At 40.2% G+C, this 16,626-nt stretch overlaps 1 protein-coding gene across 8 annotated transcripts in view; it reads left to right on the top strand.

Moving 5' to 3' along the window:
* Nucleotides 1-16,626, top strand: part of foxj3 (forkhead box J3) — a 79,434-nt gene that overhangs the window by 16,652 nt on the left and 46,156 nt on the right. For all 8 annotated transcript variants that reach the window (XM_055659100.1, XM_055659101.1, XM_055659098.1 and 5 more), the window contains exon 2: nucleotides 12,757-13,215. In XM_055659100.1, the coding sequence (XP_055515075.1) occupies nucleotides 12,898-13,215 (318 nt within the window). In that variant the 5' untranslated portion in view covers nucleotides 12,757-12,897. The remainder of the gene's footprint in view (nucleotides 1-12,756; nucleotides 13,216-16,626) is intronic.

The raw sequence follows: 16,626 nt of genomic DNA, 5'->3' as shown, positions 1-16,626 counted from the left end.
GAGAATTTGAATATTATGTGAGGAATTGGTCATACTTCCTGGTTTGTCCTTCGTCCAATGTCATTGCTGGCTTCCACTATAAGGTTATACACAAAATAGCTCAATACCTGGGCATTGAGCTATTAGAGAGTGGCTGCTGCAGGTATATGATAAATTATTTGGTGGAAATAAAATGTGATCGTAATTTCAATAAACGTATGGTTAATATCATTTAAAGCTGTTGCACTCTTGTAATCTTAAGAAAGAATATACACTCGTCATATCTGCAGAACGTTGTGGTTAACAATGCTGCTCATTATTCCAGAGCACCAGAGCAATTTATTTTGGAGGAAAGGGGAATATGAATGAGAGAGCTGATTGACACTATTTTATAGAGAATTTTTAAGAATCTCACATTTAATGCTGGCTTGTTTTTTTATTTGCTTTCCATTTGACTCTTTAGTCATATCTCATAATGCTGTTTCAATTGTTATTTTGGCTTTAATTGCCAAGGGGATGCTATCCAAAATGTCACCTTTTCCTTTTCTCCAGACCCACTAAATTACTCCAGGATTTTGTGTCCATTTAAAAGGATGAAGTGTGCTTTAGCTAATACAGGTCATAAGTATTTCTCTAGAGCTTTGTATTTACTTTTGGACACTGCACCCGAGACTTTATTCATTTTGAACAGAAATGGAAGAAGAAAGTGAGTTTGGTGCTGCAATGTAAAACATTAAATTCTAACAAGGTTGTAAACATAATCTAAGCTTAATCCCTTAAAGTTAGATTTTAAAGGGTGATCACAAGAGGTGTTTAAAATGGGCTAACATATTTACTCTGGTCCTTTGCTGGGGAGGAAAGGTGCTAAATCTTCAAATTAAACCTGCTTCATCCAGGTGTGGAATCAGCAAGTACCTTTTTTTGCACATTTGAATTTAGTGACAAATATATGAATTGTTAAGTAAACATGTGATATCAGTGTACAATTTGGTCGTGTTGGCACTTTTACATTTATGGTAATGATTCCCAGAAATTGCAGTTGACAAGTTATATCGGCCTCCGAGATGTAGCTTCCCTAATTCAAATTAGTTTGTCTTTGACACAAGTGATTTGCAGTTAATGCCTCCAGACATGGCCTGCAAAAAAAAAATCCTTTTAGCCTTTTCAATTTGATCTATGGGCACACTACTGATACAAAAGATGTAGTGATAGAGTAACTCAGCGGATTAGGCAGCATCTCTGGACAATGGTTTGGCGCCATTTGGGTTGGGATACTTCTTCAGGCTGGTTGTAAAAGTGAGAAGAGAAGCTGAGTTACTCGCACTGTATGTCTTGTTTGGTAAACTAGCATCTGTAGTTTCTCGTCTACATTTTACAACACCACTGCTTACAATGTCACTGGAATAAAGCATAGCGATGATTGTATGAAAGTTATACCCATATAATTTTGGATGCCATGTTTTTTTTTTATTGGTTCCACTCTCTTCCTAGCTCATGATTTAAGATCAATTAAGGCATCCTTAATCATTATGTATAATTTATCTACTGATGTGTAAAACTGCTGATCCTTTGCAGGAGTAGTGTCCAGTTTCTTGTTTCTGTGACTTATTAATGTCCAGTAAGCCTAAAGGATAATGATATTGCCTCCTTTTAAGATCTATTTAATTATATCCACTTTGGTCCTCGAATCTCCAATCATATTCTCCTTGGTCTTATGTAATATGGATGATTTTTTTGTGGCTGACATGTATAATTCTGATGCTACATTTATGACTATCACTCCTATTTCTCTGTTTTGCAGTTTCCTGAAGTATCAGATATGCCTTGTGCTCTAGTACTGCATTGTCACCAAAATTAGTTTTACATTTGTATTATTGTCAAGCTGCATATTTTATTTTTAAATTTCATCTGAATTCTTCTTGATGTCGATTCAAGTTTTTTTTTATATGCCCAGGGTGGTGAGGTGCAGGTAGAATGACTTATAGCAGCATGAGTCGGCACGGTGAGGCAGCGGTCGAGTTGCTGCTTTACAGTGCTTGCAGCGCCAGAGACCCGGGTTCGATTCCGATTTCGGGTGCAGTCTGTCCTTTGCTGTAAAGTTCGTGGTTTGTTAGAAATTGTCTGTTGGAGACTATATGGAGGATTATTTGCCTTCCATGAGCTCTCCATTGATGGTTGGCAAAACAATGGTATGTTCAGCTGATGTTACAGCATCTCTTCTCTAGATTTATTTATCCAGGTGCATTTTTATGAAACTGCACAGGATAGTGATTTACACCTGAGGCCAGTATAATTGTCAAGTGCAGCTGACTTAATCAGGTAGACACAAAATGCTGGAGTAACTCAGCGGGACAGGCAGCATCTATGGAGAGAAGGAATGGGTGATGTTTTGGGTCGAGACCCTTAATCAGATCATGGGCCTGAATTTATTTAATACCTTTCATGACTTCTGAATGTTCAATACATTATCACAGGCAGTGAAGTATATTTTAAAATCTAATCACTGCTGCAATATAGAAAATTTAGGTTTCATCAATACTTAAGCTTCAACATTGTGGCTAGCCACAGTCAAAGCATGATTCTAATCTCCTTTACATGAAAAGCTGGACAATATCAGCAGCTGTGGGTTTAACACCAAAACTGCAGTGCGTTACCGCAATTTTTTTGGTTATGAAACACACTGTATGAATGTATTTTGTAGCGTTCAAGGACGTCGGGAAGTTGCACTGTAATGGAGTGAACACAGCTGAATCAAAACTAACTTTAGTTGTTGTGTTAGAAGGAACTGCAGATGCTGGTTTAAACCGAAGATGGATACAAAAAGCTATAGTAACTCAGCTGGACAGGTAGCATCTCTGGAGAGAAGGAATGGGTGACGTTTCGGGTCGAGACCCATTCAGATTGAAGAAGGGTCTCAACCCGAAACGTCACCCATTCCTTCTCTCCAGAGATGCTGCATGTCACGCTGAGTTACTCCAGCATTTTGTGTCTACCTAACTTTAGTTGTTTCCTGATTCAAATTGGCCTCAGCGGTACTATGGCATAGTTCAGCATGGTGGATGAGGAAAGTTGTGTTTGGACATTGATCGCATTCTTTGGGAGCAATCAGGGCATTAACTAGTTGAATGTTTCGTGACTGGCCTCTAACATAATGAACATAAGAAGAAAAAAATCACCCCAAAATAAATCCATAAAAATAGTTTTAAAATTAATTTCATTAGCTCTCTTGGTAATAATGTGTGATCTACATACCTTATTACACTAACTAAGGAAAGTTTCAAATATTTTGTCAGTTCTTTAGCATGAACTGCACAAAATGTATGTACGTGGCGTGAACCATGAGAGATACATTTTTGATCTGTATTAAATGTCTGTGAACCTGCACTTTTATTCCATATCCCTGCAATTAACGGAGATGTAGATGATTACTACCAATGAGCTCCCTTATAATGGGAACTGCTAAATCAGGTATGATCTCATGTAATTCCAGTCCTTAGCCCATTAGATATGCTATCTATTGGCATGATTAAATTTTGTGTTATATTTTGTTCTTTTAGAAAAGGAGAGAAGCAAAATATTCTGGAATTTGCTAGAACTATTGTGTTTATGCAGGCATGTGTAACTATTATCGATTAGGTCATAAGTGATAGGGGCAGAATTAGACTATTGGGCCCATCAAATCTGCTCCGCCATTCAATTATGGCTGATCAATCTTTCTCCCCTAACCCCATTCTCTTGCCTTCTCCCAATAACCCCTGATACCCGTACCAATCAAGAATATATCTCTGCATTAAAAATATCCATTGGTTTGGCCTCCACAGCCTTCTGTGGCAAAGAATTCCATAGATTCACCGCCCTCTGGCTAAAGAAATTCCTCATCTCCTTCCTAAAGGAACATCCTTTAATTCTGAGGCTATGACCTCTAGTCCTAGACTCTCCCACTAGTGGAAGCATGCTCTCCACATGCACTCTATCCAAGCCTTTCACAAATTGTGACATTTCTCATAGAACCAATTTAATATTAATCTCACTATATTGTTACAAAGCATAATCCGCAGACTACTTGAGGTGTACTAAGATTTTGTTTTGTGCTTTCGAGAGCATGATTAGAAAAATTATTTTGCAGGTTTTCTCTTGTGATACATTGATTTGAATTTCATGTGAAGGAGAGTGAGATAACCACCACATGATAACCTCCATGTAATCATTTCCATAAAGCCTAGTTGAAATGCAAAACAAATAATAACCTGATTTTAAATATTTGAAAACATTTGTGGCTATAGTTTTTGTGTTGCTTCACAAATTAGTCACTATATTATGCCAAGCATAGTTTAGCAGTCCACATGCACTGACATGTATCAGTGATGGCCATTAGCCTGTTTTCCCATAAGAATATAAACACTGACAGTCTTGTGAATAATTGTTGGCACCGTTTGGATGATGTGTCCCAATATCTAAGGAATTTTCTTCAGGCCTCCCTCTTTTATTTCTAACCTTGCTAAATCCAAAAGTTTCAAGCTCCTAAAGAATCGTGGCATCTCCAACATGATACCACTGCTATACACAGCTTACCGTCCCCTCCTCTTGTAGCATTCCAATGAGGCCATTCTCCCAGCACTGGCCTGGTCCACTCCTCTGTCTTTCCCAATGCCCACGTTCTCGTGCAACGGGATGTAACGCATGCCCCTTTATCACCTCCCTTCTAGAAGTTCAAGGTTCTAAATAGTCCTTCCAAGTGACCACAAGTAGAGAAAGAAAAACTGCAGTTTCTGGACCTTGATAGGAAAGGAATGTGAAGAGTGGAACTGGGAACAACAGGGAGGGGAGAGGTCAGCAGGGAAGAAGGAAGGGGATCCTGTGGGATCTCAGTTCTATTATAGGGTCTTGACCTGAAAGAAGGAATGAGTGACGTTTCGGGTCGAGACCTTTCTTTAGACCCAATCGTCACCCATTCCTTCTCTCCAGAGATGCTGTCTGTCCCGCTGAGTTACTCCAATATTTTGTGTCTATTTTCAGTTTAAACCAGCATCTGCAGTTCCTTCCTACATGCCTTGACCTAAAATGTTGAGTGTCCATTTCCATCTTCAGACGTTGTCTAACCTCTTCAATACCTCCTGCATCTCTCCCTTTGCTACAATTTCCAACATCTGCAATCTCTTGTGCCACTACGTAATCTTGTTAGTTTCACACAACATTCCAAATTTACTAGTGGGATGAAGAATTAAGGAGGTGGGAGGAATAGGATAAACAGTACCAGGGATTTGGGAGAAAGGAGGACCAGGAGGAGAGAGAAATGGGGACAGAAGGGATGAAGAGAAATTACCGAAATTGGACAATTCAAATTTCACACTATTGGGTTGCAGACTACCTAGGCAGAATATGAAGTGCTGTTCCTCCAGTGTGTGTTTATGATTATATGGCATCTGCTTAACCGAATGCAAGATATTTATTCAATAAAAATGTAAGCTGGAAAATACCATCAAAAAGAAAATCAGATAAGCATTCAACTCAATTTCTATTTGTGGAACTCTACTTTTGCATATTGGCTGTGGTTTTTGCTAAACTTGCCCCGCTGCACTTCAAAGGTTTTGAAATTCTTCGGGATACACAAAAATGGTATACAAGGCAGAGCAGAAAAACATAATCTACAGATGCTTGAAGATGTCTTTTTATGGCAGAATTTTACAAAGGGGATTAATCCTTTTTTTTCTTTTATTTCAATGTTTCCCACTACTCTGGTTTGTAATTTTTTCTGATTTGTAGCAGTTTTGTGCTGTGAGCAAATGTCTGCTTTGAGCCAGGGTGAACCAAATGATAAAGTGGTAAACAGGAAGCAGCAGTGAAATGAGAAATGGGCAATGTTTCAGTGGTGGTACAGTGGTTTTCACACTAGTAATACAACTCCCTGGATTAACAGTCCAGGTACGGAGTTCAAATCACACCACTGATACTTTAGACTGTCAACTCGGTTAATAATCTGTAATTTCGAAACAGCAATAAATTACCCGTAATAACAACAAAAATAGAGGATGTTATGCAAAACAATGATCCCAAAGCAACAAAGGAGTTTTTCAAAGCTACAAAATTGTCAATTCTTGAGTGGCCAAGTCAATCACCCAGTCTGAACCCAACTGAGCATGCCTTTTGTATGCTGAAGAGAAAACTGAAGGGGACTAGCCCCCAAAACAAGCATAAGCTAAAGATGGCTGCAATACAGGCCTGGCAGAGCATCACCAGAGAAGGCACCCAGCAACTGGTGATGTCCATGAATAGCAGACTTCAAGCAGTCATTGCATGCAAAGGATATGCAACAAAATACTAAACATGACTACTTTCATTTACATGACATTGCTGTGTCCCAAACATTTTGGTGCCCTGAAATGGGGGCACCTTTATTAAAATCTGACAATGTGCACTTTAATCACATGTGATTTTTTTTTTTTTTTTTCTTCTATTAGAAATCTCAAATTGTGGAGTACAGAGGCAAATAAATAAAAGATGGGTTTGTCCCAAACATTATGGCGGGCACTGTATTTCATTTCATTGCTTAGTCTGGCCTACAGAGAAATTCCTTCTTGTTTCATTTATTGCCCACCTCTAATTGCCCGCTACGTAGTGAAGCTTCTATCTTACTCCATTCTGATTGAGGGTCCCAGACCTAACATAGATGCTGCCTGAGATTTTGCAATGTTTTCTGTTTTTAGTTCATATTTCCAGCAACAGCAATTTGTTTTATTTTCCATTTACTGTCAAAGACACAAGTTAGCAGTGTGATGGAATCCTGTCCACTTGCCTGGATGAATTCAATCACAATCAAGAAGCTCAACACTAATCAGGGCAGATGTACTTGATTTATGTCCCGTCCATCACCCTAAATATCCATTCTCCTGCTAATGGAGCACGGTTGTGGTAGTGTTCCGTTTGTTGCCCAGAATAATCTGACAACATTTCCTAAACCCACAACCTCTACTACTAAGAAAGACAAGGGATTTAGGTGATTGGTCGTGCCATGTTCCCCTCCAAGTCGCATAAACTTCCAAACCTTCCTAATGTTCCGTCATTTGTGCTTGGTCGAAATCCTAGAACGACATCTTTATCAGCAACTTGGGAGTACTTTCACAAAAGAGACTGCAACGGGTTAAGTATGTGGCTGAATATCACTTGCATTCATTAAAATAGTATGCAGCAGCTTTTATTTAATACTGTATTTGTAAGATTAACTCCCAAAATCCATTGTTATGCCTGGAAAGACTTGAAGTAGTAAATCTTTAGAATCCAAATATCTTTAATATTCAATAATTATTTGGAATCTTGATGATGGAATGCTAACCATATGGCTTTTTTTGTGTAGAAATATGGTTCACTCAGTCAGATTTTCTCTTGGATACTGGAATCACATGCTGCCTATGATGTCTGAAATTATTCATGCCAAAACCAAGAAGATAAAGAGATTAATGTAGTTTCAAAACTACTTAATTATATGGAACAGTACAGCACAGGCCCTTCAGCCCAAAACATAAGTGCCAAACAGGATGCCAAGTTAAACCTGCCTCCTCTGCTTGCACATGATCCATGTCCCTCCGTTCACTGCACATCTGTGCAATTGAATTCTGTTTTTTGTTTTTGCTTGTTCAAATGATTCTGTAATATCTCCACTACATCAAGCTGGTCCAGGGTACAATTGCTTCTGTGGCATGAGAAACTTCTTGGTGACTAACATATGTATCTATAGTAAATCTAGTGTCTATACCAAGATCTAAAAGGAAAATATATTGTCATGCTGATATTATTAGCTGTAAGTAGGACTGACAATCACAGGTTTCCAACTTGGGATAATCGGAAGGCAAGTGGCATAATGACCTTTGTTACAATAGTGTTGGAAATTAGCAACACTTGTGAAAACAGTGGATTTGTTCCACTTACTTAAGATAGGATGTGTTGGCAGTGCAAAATAAATCACTCAGATAATGCCTGATATGAGTGGGTTGTTCTGCCACAAGCAATGAAAGAAATTAGATCTATATTTGTTGGTGTTTAGAAGAATGAGGAAACACAAATGATCCTTGGGGGACATAACACGGTAGGTAATTCCACAAGTGGGTGATTTTTGAATGACAGGACATAATTACAAGATTAAAGGTGGTCATTTAAAACTAATGTGTGGCAACTAATTCTTGCAGTGGGTGGGATTCCCTAACCCAGAGGATTGTAGCGGCTAGATCATTGGCGGTATTTAAAGAGGAAGTAGATATATATTTGAGAGATCAGGGGATAGATAGAAGGCTATGGAAAACTAGCATAGAAGAGATGAGGCTTGTGCAATCAGTCAGATCATGTTGAATGGCGAGGATAGCTTTATGGGATGAGTGCCCAATCCTGTCCTTAAATTACTGAAGCACTCTTCTGTTTCTGTTGCGTATATTGGTTAAATGTTGTACCTTCACAATTGAACTTTTATGGCCATATTTTTATCTAAATAAAATTGTACAGGTAATTTAGTTTGTCAACTGTTGATCAGCAACCTGTATTGAAATTGTTCCTTTTACGTTGGCGATAAAATGGTAGTCTCATCTCTTGAATGTTGGCCATCTGTTTCTATGATCAGATTCAACTACAGCATGAATTAATTGAAAAACATCTCCCTGTTCTATAATCCTTGAAACAATTGGCCAATTATCTGAATTGGATTCGTAGACCATATGGTTCTAAACTGCAAATTGACTTGATCTGGAAATTGGCAAATATATGAGATGCCAAATATAAAACAGGGCTTTCTGTCTCTCCCTTCAGGGGAATGCGACTTTTTTGTCGTATCCCCTTTCTCTTCCCCGTCTGAGCTGAGGCCTAATGGCGGAGCTGGCGGCCTCCAACCTGCGACCGACCTTGAGGCTCCGGAGGTTGAGCCAGCCAGGACTTACCAACGCGAGGCTGGCCGTCTCCGAGCTGCAGCGGTGTTCAGGCAACGGCACGACTCGGCGCTCTGGTGAGTGCGGACGGCGCGGGGCTGAGACACACCCGTGAGGGCGACCTGGCTAGAAGGCGCTCCCGCGAGGGCGGACCGACTTCCGGCTAGAAGGCACTCCGGTGAGGACGACTGGCTCCCGGCTAGAAGGCGCTCCCGTGTGGGCGGCCAGGTGCGGGGCTGAGACGCTCCCGTGGGGGCGGCCCGGTGCGGGGCGGAGACGGTGCTCCGGTGGCTGAGGCGGCGTTCTGGCGGCAGCGACCTGAATCCGGGGCTCGGCTGTGGGCCAGTGGACGACATCGTCGGGAGCTCGCGGGACTTAGGCTGGTGCCTGTTTTCCGGAGCTCCCGTGGCAGCAGCTGCGTCCGCTGGACTGGAGGGCGGCAGCTTCGGCCAACCCCGGGCCGTGGAGCTTGAACCGTGGGACTGACTTACCATCGCCCGGTGGGGTATCTGTCTTCTGTAGCAGAGAATTCCACAGATTCACAACTCTCTGGGTGAAAAGGTTTTTTTCCCATCACAGCCCTAAATGGCCTACCACTTATTCTTACACTGTGACCCCCGGTTCTGGATTGATTGAGATCATTTTGGTGTTGACTAACAATGCTGCACCAACCATTGATCTGGAAGTAAGACAGGACAAATGGCTCTAAGCAAACGGTCTCTCTTATACTGCAAAGATGGTTTGCTCAAAAAAATGCAAGCTATTCAAGGAATGGAGGTAACACAAACTACAGCAATTTCTGCCAATAAAAGTAAGGTTATAGTAAAACATTGATCTGCCGTACATGGGACTTTGGAGCTGGACTAGTAGATGTTCCTGGTTATTGGATGTCATTCCAATTGAGGCTCAACATACATATATTTCCACTGTTTAAAAAAAATAAATAAAAAAATTAGTTCATTGTCTAGTTCAAAGACAATGGTGACTAAAATGGGGTGGGAAACATCCAAGCACTCCAGCCTCAGCTCTGGCAACAATCCCCCCCTCCCTCCCCTCATATTCCTAACTCCTGGTGTTCCAGATGCTGACCCATTGTCCAGCTGTGTCCTGGCTGCACTCTGGATATCTATTTGTAGCCATTCGCATTCTGCACCCTGGCCATCACACCAGATTAATGAGTGAGCCAGAGGTCAAACCATGAGGTTTTCTGGGGGAAAAAATGGATTGCTGATTATAGGAATTTTATTTAATCCCCCCCCCCCCCCCCCCCCCCCCCCCCCCCCCCCCGATAGAATTGTAGTGAATAGTTGATGCCTGAGATCAATTACATGCAAAAATAAACTCTCACTTCAATACAGTTATGAAGTTTGATCAGTGGAGTAACCCAATCAATTCCCCACTACAGCACCTTGCCTCTACTTGAAGACTCATTTAAAAGTGAAGCTTTAAAAGTAAGTGGTTGTTGGAAAACTACATTGATGGATGACGTTTTTGGGTGTGGAATTACAAATCTTTGGAACCATGTGCACATTTTTTTAAAGGATTCACTTCAGATTTGGGTGTGTACAAGGTGCAGTATGATGAGCATATTGGTATTTTGATTTGCACTGTTCCATTTCGGTGACACTATGCACGTGAAGACATAAAAGAGAGTGTCAACAATGGTGGGATGGTGATGTGTTTTGTCTGGTTAAACCTAGCTTTCCGTCCTCAGAAACTGTTGGCTTATTGGGCGTGTAAAGACATTAATTTGAAGGAAAATAGCAATTGTGGCCAATCCTTACTCCACTGGTTGTAATTAATTGGGTGGGAAGATGAAACTAACTTATTTCAAATGTTGCATGGTTAGTGTAATCTTTGAGCTCAGTTATGCGTCAATGAAACACAATGTTGTGCCCGTGGGTAGAAAATATAATTAATTTTATTCCTCGTCTATTTACTTCCACGTGAATACCTTTATCACCTTGAGAGTTCATTTCTTCTACTCCTTCCTGCCCTCCTGTACAGTAAGCATAAAACTTGTCTAAAACTATGTCTGCGTATTCTATCCATTCTTAAATCTAGTTACTTTTGTCTTCCACGTTCTTACAGATTTATGTTGGTTTCTTAGATGATTGTATTCAGAATTATTATCTTAATTTGAAAATTAGTTTGTGACTTGGCTCTCTCTGACACTTAAATTTCTCAATGTCTGTGTACCATTGTGTGACCACTCTATCTTCTCACCTAATTCCCCAGGTAGAACATTCACATGTTTCCATCCTAGTTTCTGGAGCCAATACTTTGTCCCATATGCTGAACTATTTAATCCCTCACAGGGTATTCCCTGCCACAGAGGGCATTGGAGGCCAAGTCACTGGATGGATTCAAGAAAGAGTTAGATAGCGCTCTAGGGGCTAGTGGAGTCGAGGGATATGGGGAGAAGGCAGGCACAGGTTATTGATAGGGGACGATCAGCCATGATCACAATGAATGGCGGTGCTGGCTTGAAGGGCCGAATGGTTTCCTCCTGCACCTGTTTTCTATGTTCTATGTTTCTAAAGTAGGTACCCCTTACCTTGCCTTGGTCACCTTTCAGAAACACATTGCTTGAATAACTTTTACATTGCTTTTTTTGTTTATACAACATTATAATATTACAGGTATGTCCAAACTGCATTGTTACTTGTCTCCCAATTACCATGTCTTTTGTATTACATCTTTGTTGTTTTGAACAGGGAGGGAGGCACAAACAATTGGGATAGTTGCCTATCTCCATTCTTTTGTGCTTCCTCTCTGCTTTTCCTGTTCATCCTTGACCTAATGAATATATCCATGTGTAAAATTCATGCACTCCTTGGTCTGGAAAAAATCAGTGTGGTCATGAGCAGAACAGGGGTTGATTTTTTTTTTATATAAGGGGGAAACTGGATGAATTATTGTAATTGTGTAAAGCAAGACCAGGCAACTTGAGGTTTAATTGTTGGTTGGTGAGAGTTGATAGTGTTTGATGAAGAGGGCAAAGAATTGCACACTTCTACCTGAATAGTTACTCTGGAAACCATAATTCTAAGATTCTCTATTCAGTTGTCCCCACATATTGCCACACTTGCAAAAAGGCCTTCAAATACATATTTGCAGCTGAATTCCAGAACCAAATTGCAGAAAAGTGATCATTATTCTCTAAGCATTGTGCTAATTAAGGCACAGTCATTTCTGTGCATATTCCACCTTAAATGACATAAACACATTTTGTAACCTGTGCAGAAGTGTTACCATTCAATATGATCATGGCTGATCATCCAACTCGGTATCCTGTACCTGCCTTCTCTCCATACCCCCTGATCCCTTTAGCCACAAGGGCTACATCTAACTCCCTTTGTCAACATTTGTCAAAGTATTCAATGACATACCAAATCTCTTTTAAACTTCTACGAAAGTAGAAATGCTGACGAGCCTTATTCGAGATTGCATCTTTGTACTGGGGCCCAAGACAGGCCATCTGAGATATTAATGCTCAGGAATTTGAAGCCGCTAACATTCTCTACCATCAACCCACCGATAGAAACTGGTGGGTTTTTTGTTTTTTTTTGCTAGTGTTTGGTCTCCCAACTTCCCCTTTCTGAAGTCAATTTACTGTCACAGAATTGATTACCAGTGAATAACTTAGTAAATTTAAGATTAAGATCAGATCACATGCGGATTATGTTTGACAACAGATAAAATTGTTTGTCTCTCCAGCCAAGATTTTTGTATATGGTGAGAAAGACTAATGACGTGGTTCCCAGTTACAATTAATTTTAATGCAAAGCCAAAGTTGATTTTATTGAAATTAATTGCTTTCCAATACATTTCTTGAACTGAATTATAACCTTCTCTTTTATTCTTCTAGAATAAGACAACTTCCAGCCTGCAGAGGATTAAGAAAGAGTCTGGGGATTATCTGCAGTGTGGCTTCTGTGTTGGACGTGGAAGATCTATTGTGTGGGTTTCAAACTCATTTTGGGAGCTGGTGGAGAAGTGATACAACACAATGACGTCAGAGCTGGAGAGCAGCCTGACGTCCATGGATTGGCTGCCACAGCTGACAATGAGGGCAGCCATTCAGAAAGCTGATGCTGCTCAGAATGTGGCGGGTGGTGGCGTTACAAAGAAAAGTTCCCTTCTGGACCCAAACACTACCCTGGACCAGGATGCACAAAACAAAGACGGCAAACCGCCATACAGTTATGCCAGTCTCATTACCTTTGCTATCAACAGCTCCCCAAAAAAGAAGATGACACTCAGTGAGATCTATCAGTGGATCTGTGACAACTTTCCCTATTACAGAGAAGCTGGCAGTGGTTGGAAGGTAAGTTTCTGAAAGATTGTTCCATTTCCTGGGTGCTCTCTAAGGGGAAAACAAACACCTCTGACTTGGACCTTCAGCTCGGCTGAGATGGGATGCCACAGTGGCTGTTATGATGGGTGGAGGCATCATCTGTTATAATTCTAAATGTTGTACTGAGCTGGAGGGAAAAAAGGAATGTTCATAGAGCTTGGCATGGTGTATGGTTGGAAAACGAATTATTGCAAGTTATGGGAAGGCTTTTGGCATTTTTGCTCTCCCTTATCACTCGGCTAGCCTGTCACTTGCTACCTTGTTCCCTGCGCTAACCTGTGAAATGTACAAAATACTGGAGAATTTTAGTGTAACAATAGTCCTGTAAATTACCAACTTTTGGTATGAAAATCCCGTCCCCTACCAAAAAAGGTGTTAAATTGTGAGAATTACATTAAGAAAAAAAGAACTGCAGACCTATCATCTATCTCATTGGAGAACCTTAGACTATCTATAATTGGATTCTTTTTAATCGGACTTCATCTTGCACTAAACGTTATTCCCTTTATGCTGTATCTGTACGTTGTAGACAGCTTGATTATAATCACATGTAGTCTTTCCGTCAAATGGATAGCAGGCAACAAAAAAGCTTTTCACTGTACCTCGGTACACGTGACAATAAACTAAACTGATACTGGTTTACGCAGAAGGGCACAAATTGTTGTAGTGAGTAAGGCAGCGTGTCAGGCAGCATCTCTGGGAAACACTGATATGTGACTTATCAGGTCTAGACCCTTTGACAATATTAAGTTGACGTTGCAGGTTTACACAAACAATTTTACATCTGTGGCAATGTTTTTCATTAAACCTTAGTACCAGATATCATTGAATTAACATCAGTTTGAATTCATATGGACTCTACTATGAAGTCTGTGTTCATCTTTTTCAGACAACAAGGATTTGTGTGTGTGTTTTTCGCCAATTTCATCTATAGAAGGCCAGCCCATGCAGAAAAAAAATGATTTTGATAATTTCTTGGATTGGATGTGCTGTAGGAGGAGAGATAAACGCCCTTCAAATAGCTTAACTTGGCATTATTCCTGGTTATTGACAAATGCCAACCATTGGCAAGAGATCTGCATCCAGCAGGGCTCTTGTAACAAAATAGTCAATGTTAATGACCAATTAGTTATTGGCTTTCGTCCTCTGTTTAACGAGTATCCAAATTAGGTTCTTCAGTTGTGCTCCATTTGATCTTTGATAATTTGCAAGAAGCAAGTAGAATGTTTAAATGTATTCACTTGTGAGATGCCATGATACGTAACTGATTTAGTTTCTTAGTGAATCCAATTAATATCATATAAACTGTGCCAATTTCTGGGTTTTTCTCCAAAATAACTTCCCCAAACAAAAAAATTAAGCAATGTGAATTCTAGCCTCTGGGATGTGCACCAATTGCAGGCTTTGAATGGATGTCAGGATGCCAGACGCAAACATGCCCTTGGAGAGAAATTCAGGATGGAGGAATTGGGAGGTCTACTGTAAGTGGCCATCTTGGTTAGTCCCAGGGGCGCACTGCGTTGGGTGCTCAGAGTTAATAAAAGTGAGACTGAGGTGTAAGCAAAACTTGAACAATCACTTCAACTACTGAAAGAAGCATGCAATTCCTCAAAGCCATGTAATTATAGAAGACAGGCAACCCCTGACTGCAGAGATTACATGCAGAGGAGTCTGTGAACTTGTTACACTGGATTACTTGGCACAACACACTTCACCCCAAGTCCTTAGGTAAAAAGTAGTGCGCTCCCTCATAAGGTGTCCTCCAATGTCCGCTTGCACCCCTTCCATCATCTAGTCACCAGATACAGGGAGAAAAAGGCATTTGGGCATATCCAAAGACTCTGCCTTGTGACGTAAACCATTAATTCATTTATGCTCTTGCCTAGGTTAATTGCAACAGTATTAACTTTAGTTTGGTACTGACAACAGGTATGCATTCCCCACGGGGTTCTTCCATGATCTTTTATATTTATTTAGGGAGATTTGAAGATGTTTGGGAAATTTGGAATGAAGCAAATTCATCAAATTTATATCATTTTAAAAGTAGTATGTATTCAACATCTTGGGTGTCGATTGCTTGAGATCTTAACCTAAAAATTAGGGTCTGATCTTTCAGGTGAGAAGGTACTAAATATTTCTGCAACAAAGACACAAATCGCTGGGGTAACTCCGTGGATCAAGCAGCATCTCTGAAGAACATGGATAGGTGATGCTTTGCGTCGGGTGAAACATTACCTATCCTTGTTCTCCAAAGATGCTGCATGACCTGCCAAGTTACTAAGTTTAATTTATTGTCACGTATACCCAGGTACAGTGAAAAACTTTGTTGTGTGTTAACCAGTCAGCAGAAAGACAATACATGATTACATTCAATCCATTTACAGTGTATAGATACATGATAAATGAATAATGTTAAGTCAGCAAAGTCCGATCAAGGATAGCCCAGGGGTCATCAAAGAGGTAGATAGTAGTTCAGCACTGCCCACTGGTTGTCCACTCCAGCACATTGGTTTTTTTTTTGTAAACCAATAACTGCAGTTCCTTGTGTTTATAAATACTTCTGCACACAGAATGATGTAAATTTGGAATTCTGTTCCACAAATGACAGTTGATGCAAGTTCATTGTAAATTGGAGTTACCATGGGCATACTGGTGTGGACGAATGGAGGGCACATGGAGCTGAATAGCAGAACAAAACTAAGATGCTTGAACGATCCTAAATTTCCAATACCATTTCGCGTGGGATCATTAGTATTTTTAATTTTTAATTCATAAAATGTTGTAGTTGTAACATTGTGGTATAAAAACAGGGATCAGAGTTGAAAATTGGCCAAGTGTAGTTCAGTAACAATTTAATAATATAGTTTTAATAAAAGTAATGATTGCACTGGTACATGGAAAATGTATTTTGTTCGAAGAATGCCAAAGTATATTTTGGTGTGTGATGATATGAAGATTAGTGAAAAAGATCAGGCAGAGTTTGCTGGCTTTCCAGGCCCAATTACAGTTTGGTCTCTGAGTTGCAGGAAGGTATCTTTTGGAATTGCATGTGAGCAGCTACCTATAAGAGAAGCGGAAAGTGAAATGCTTAGAGAAAAAAAATAAAGCCTGACAGCCCCATAGGAACACAAAGCAACAATTACTTTATGGTATGATGGGTGTCACTAATATTGTTCATATCACAAAGGATATTAGGTTTCCTCGGTTGGCAATTCTTTGAAGCATGATTGTGGTCAATTGCTATTTTGGAACTTGAGCGTACATTTTTAAATATCACGTCAACTATTATTGGAGTATGAATTAAAATGGTCACCATTTGCCTGTTCAACTCAATGTAAGATGGTCAGGCTTGTGTCTGAAGAGCAACGAGGAGTTTTGGTG

The sequence above is a fragment of the Leucoraja erinacea genome, chromosome 30 (assembly GCF_028641065.1).
Source record: "Leucoraja erinacea ecotype New England chromosome 30, Leri_hhj_1, whole genome shotgun sequence".
NCBI lineage: Eukaryota > Metazoa > Chordata > Chondrichthyes > Rajiformes > Rajidae > Leucoraja > Leucoraja erinaceus.
This window is presented reverse-complemented; position numbering and strand designations above follow the sequence as displayed.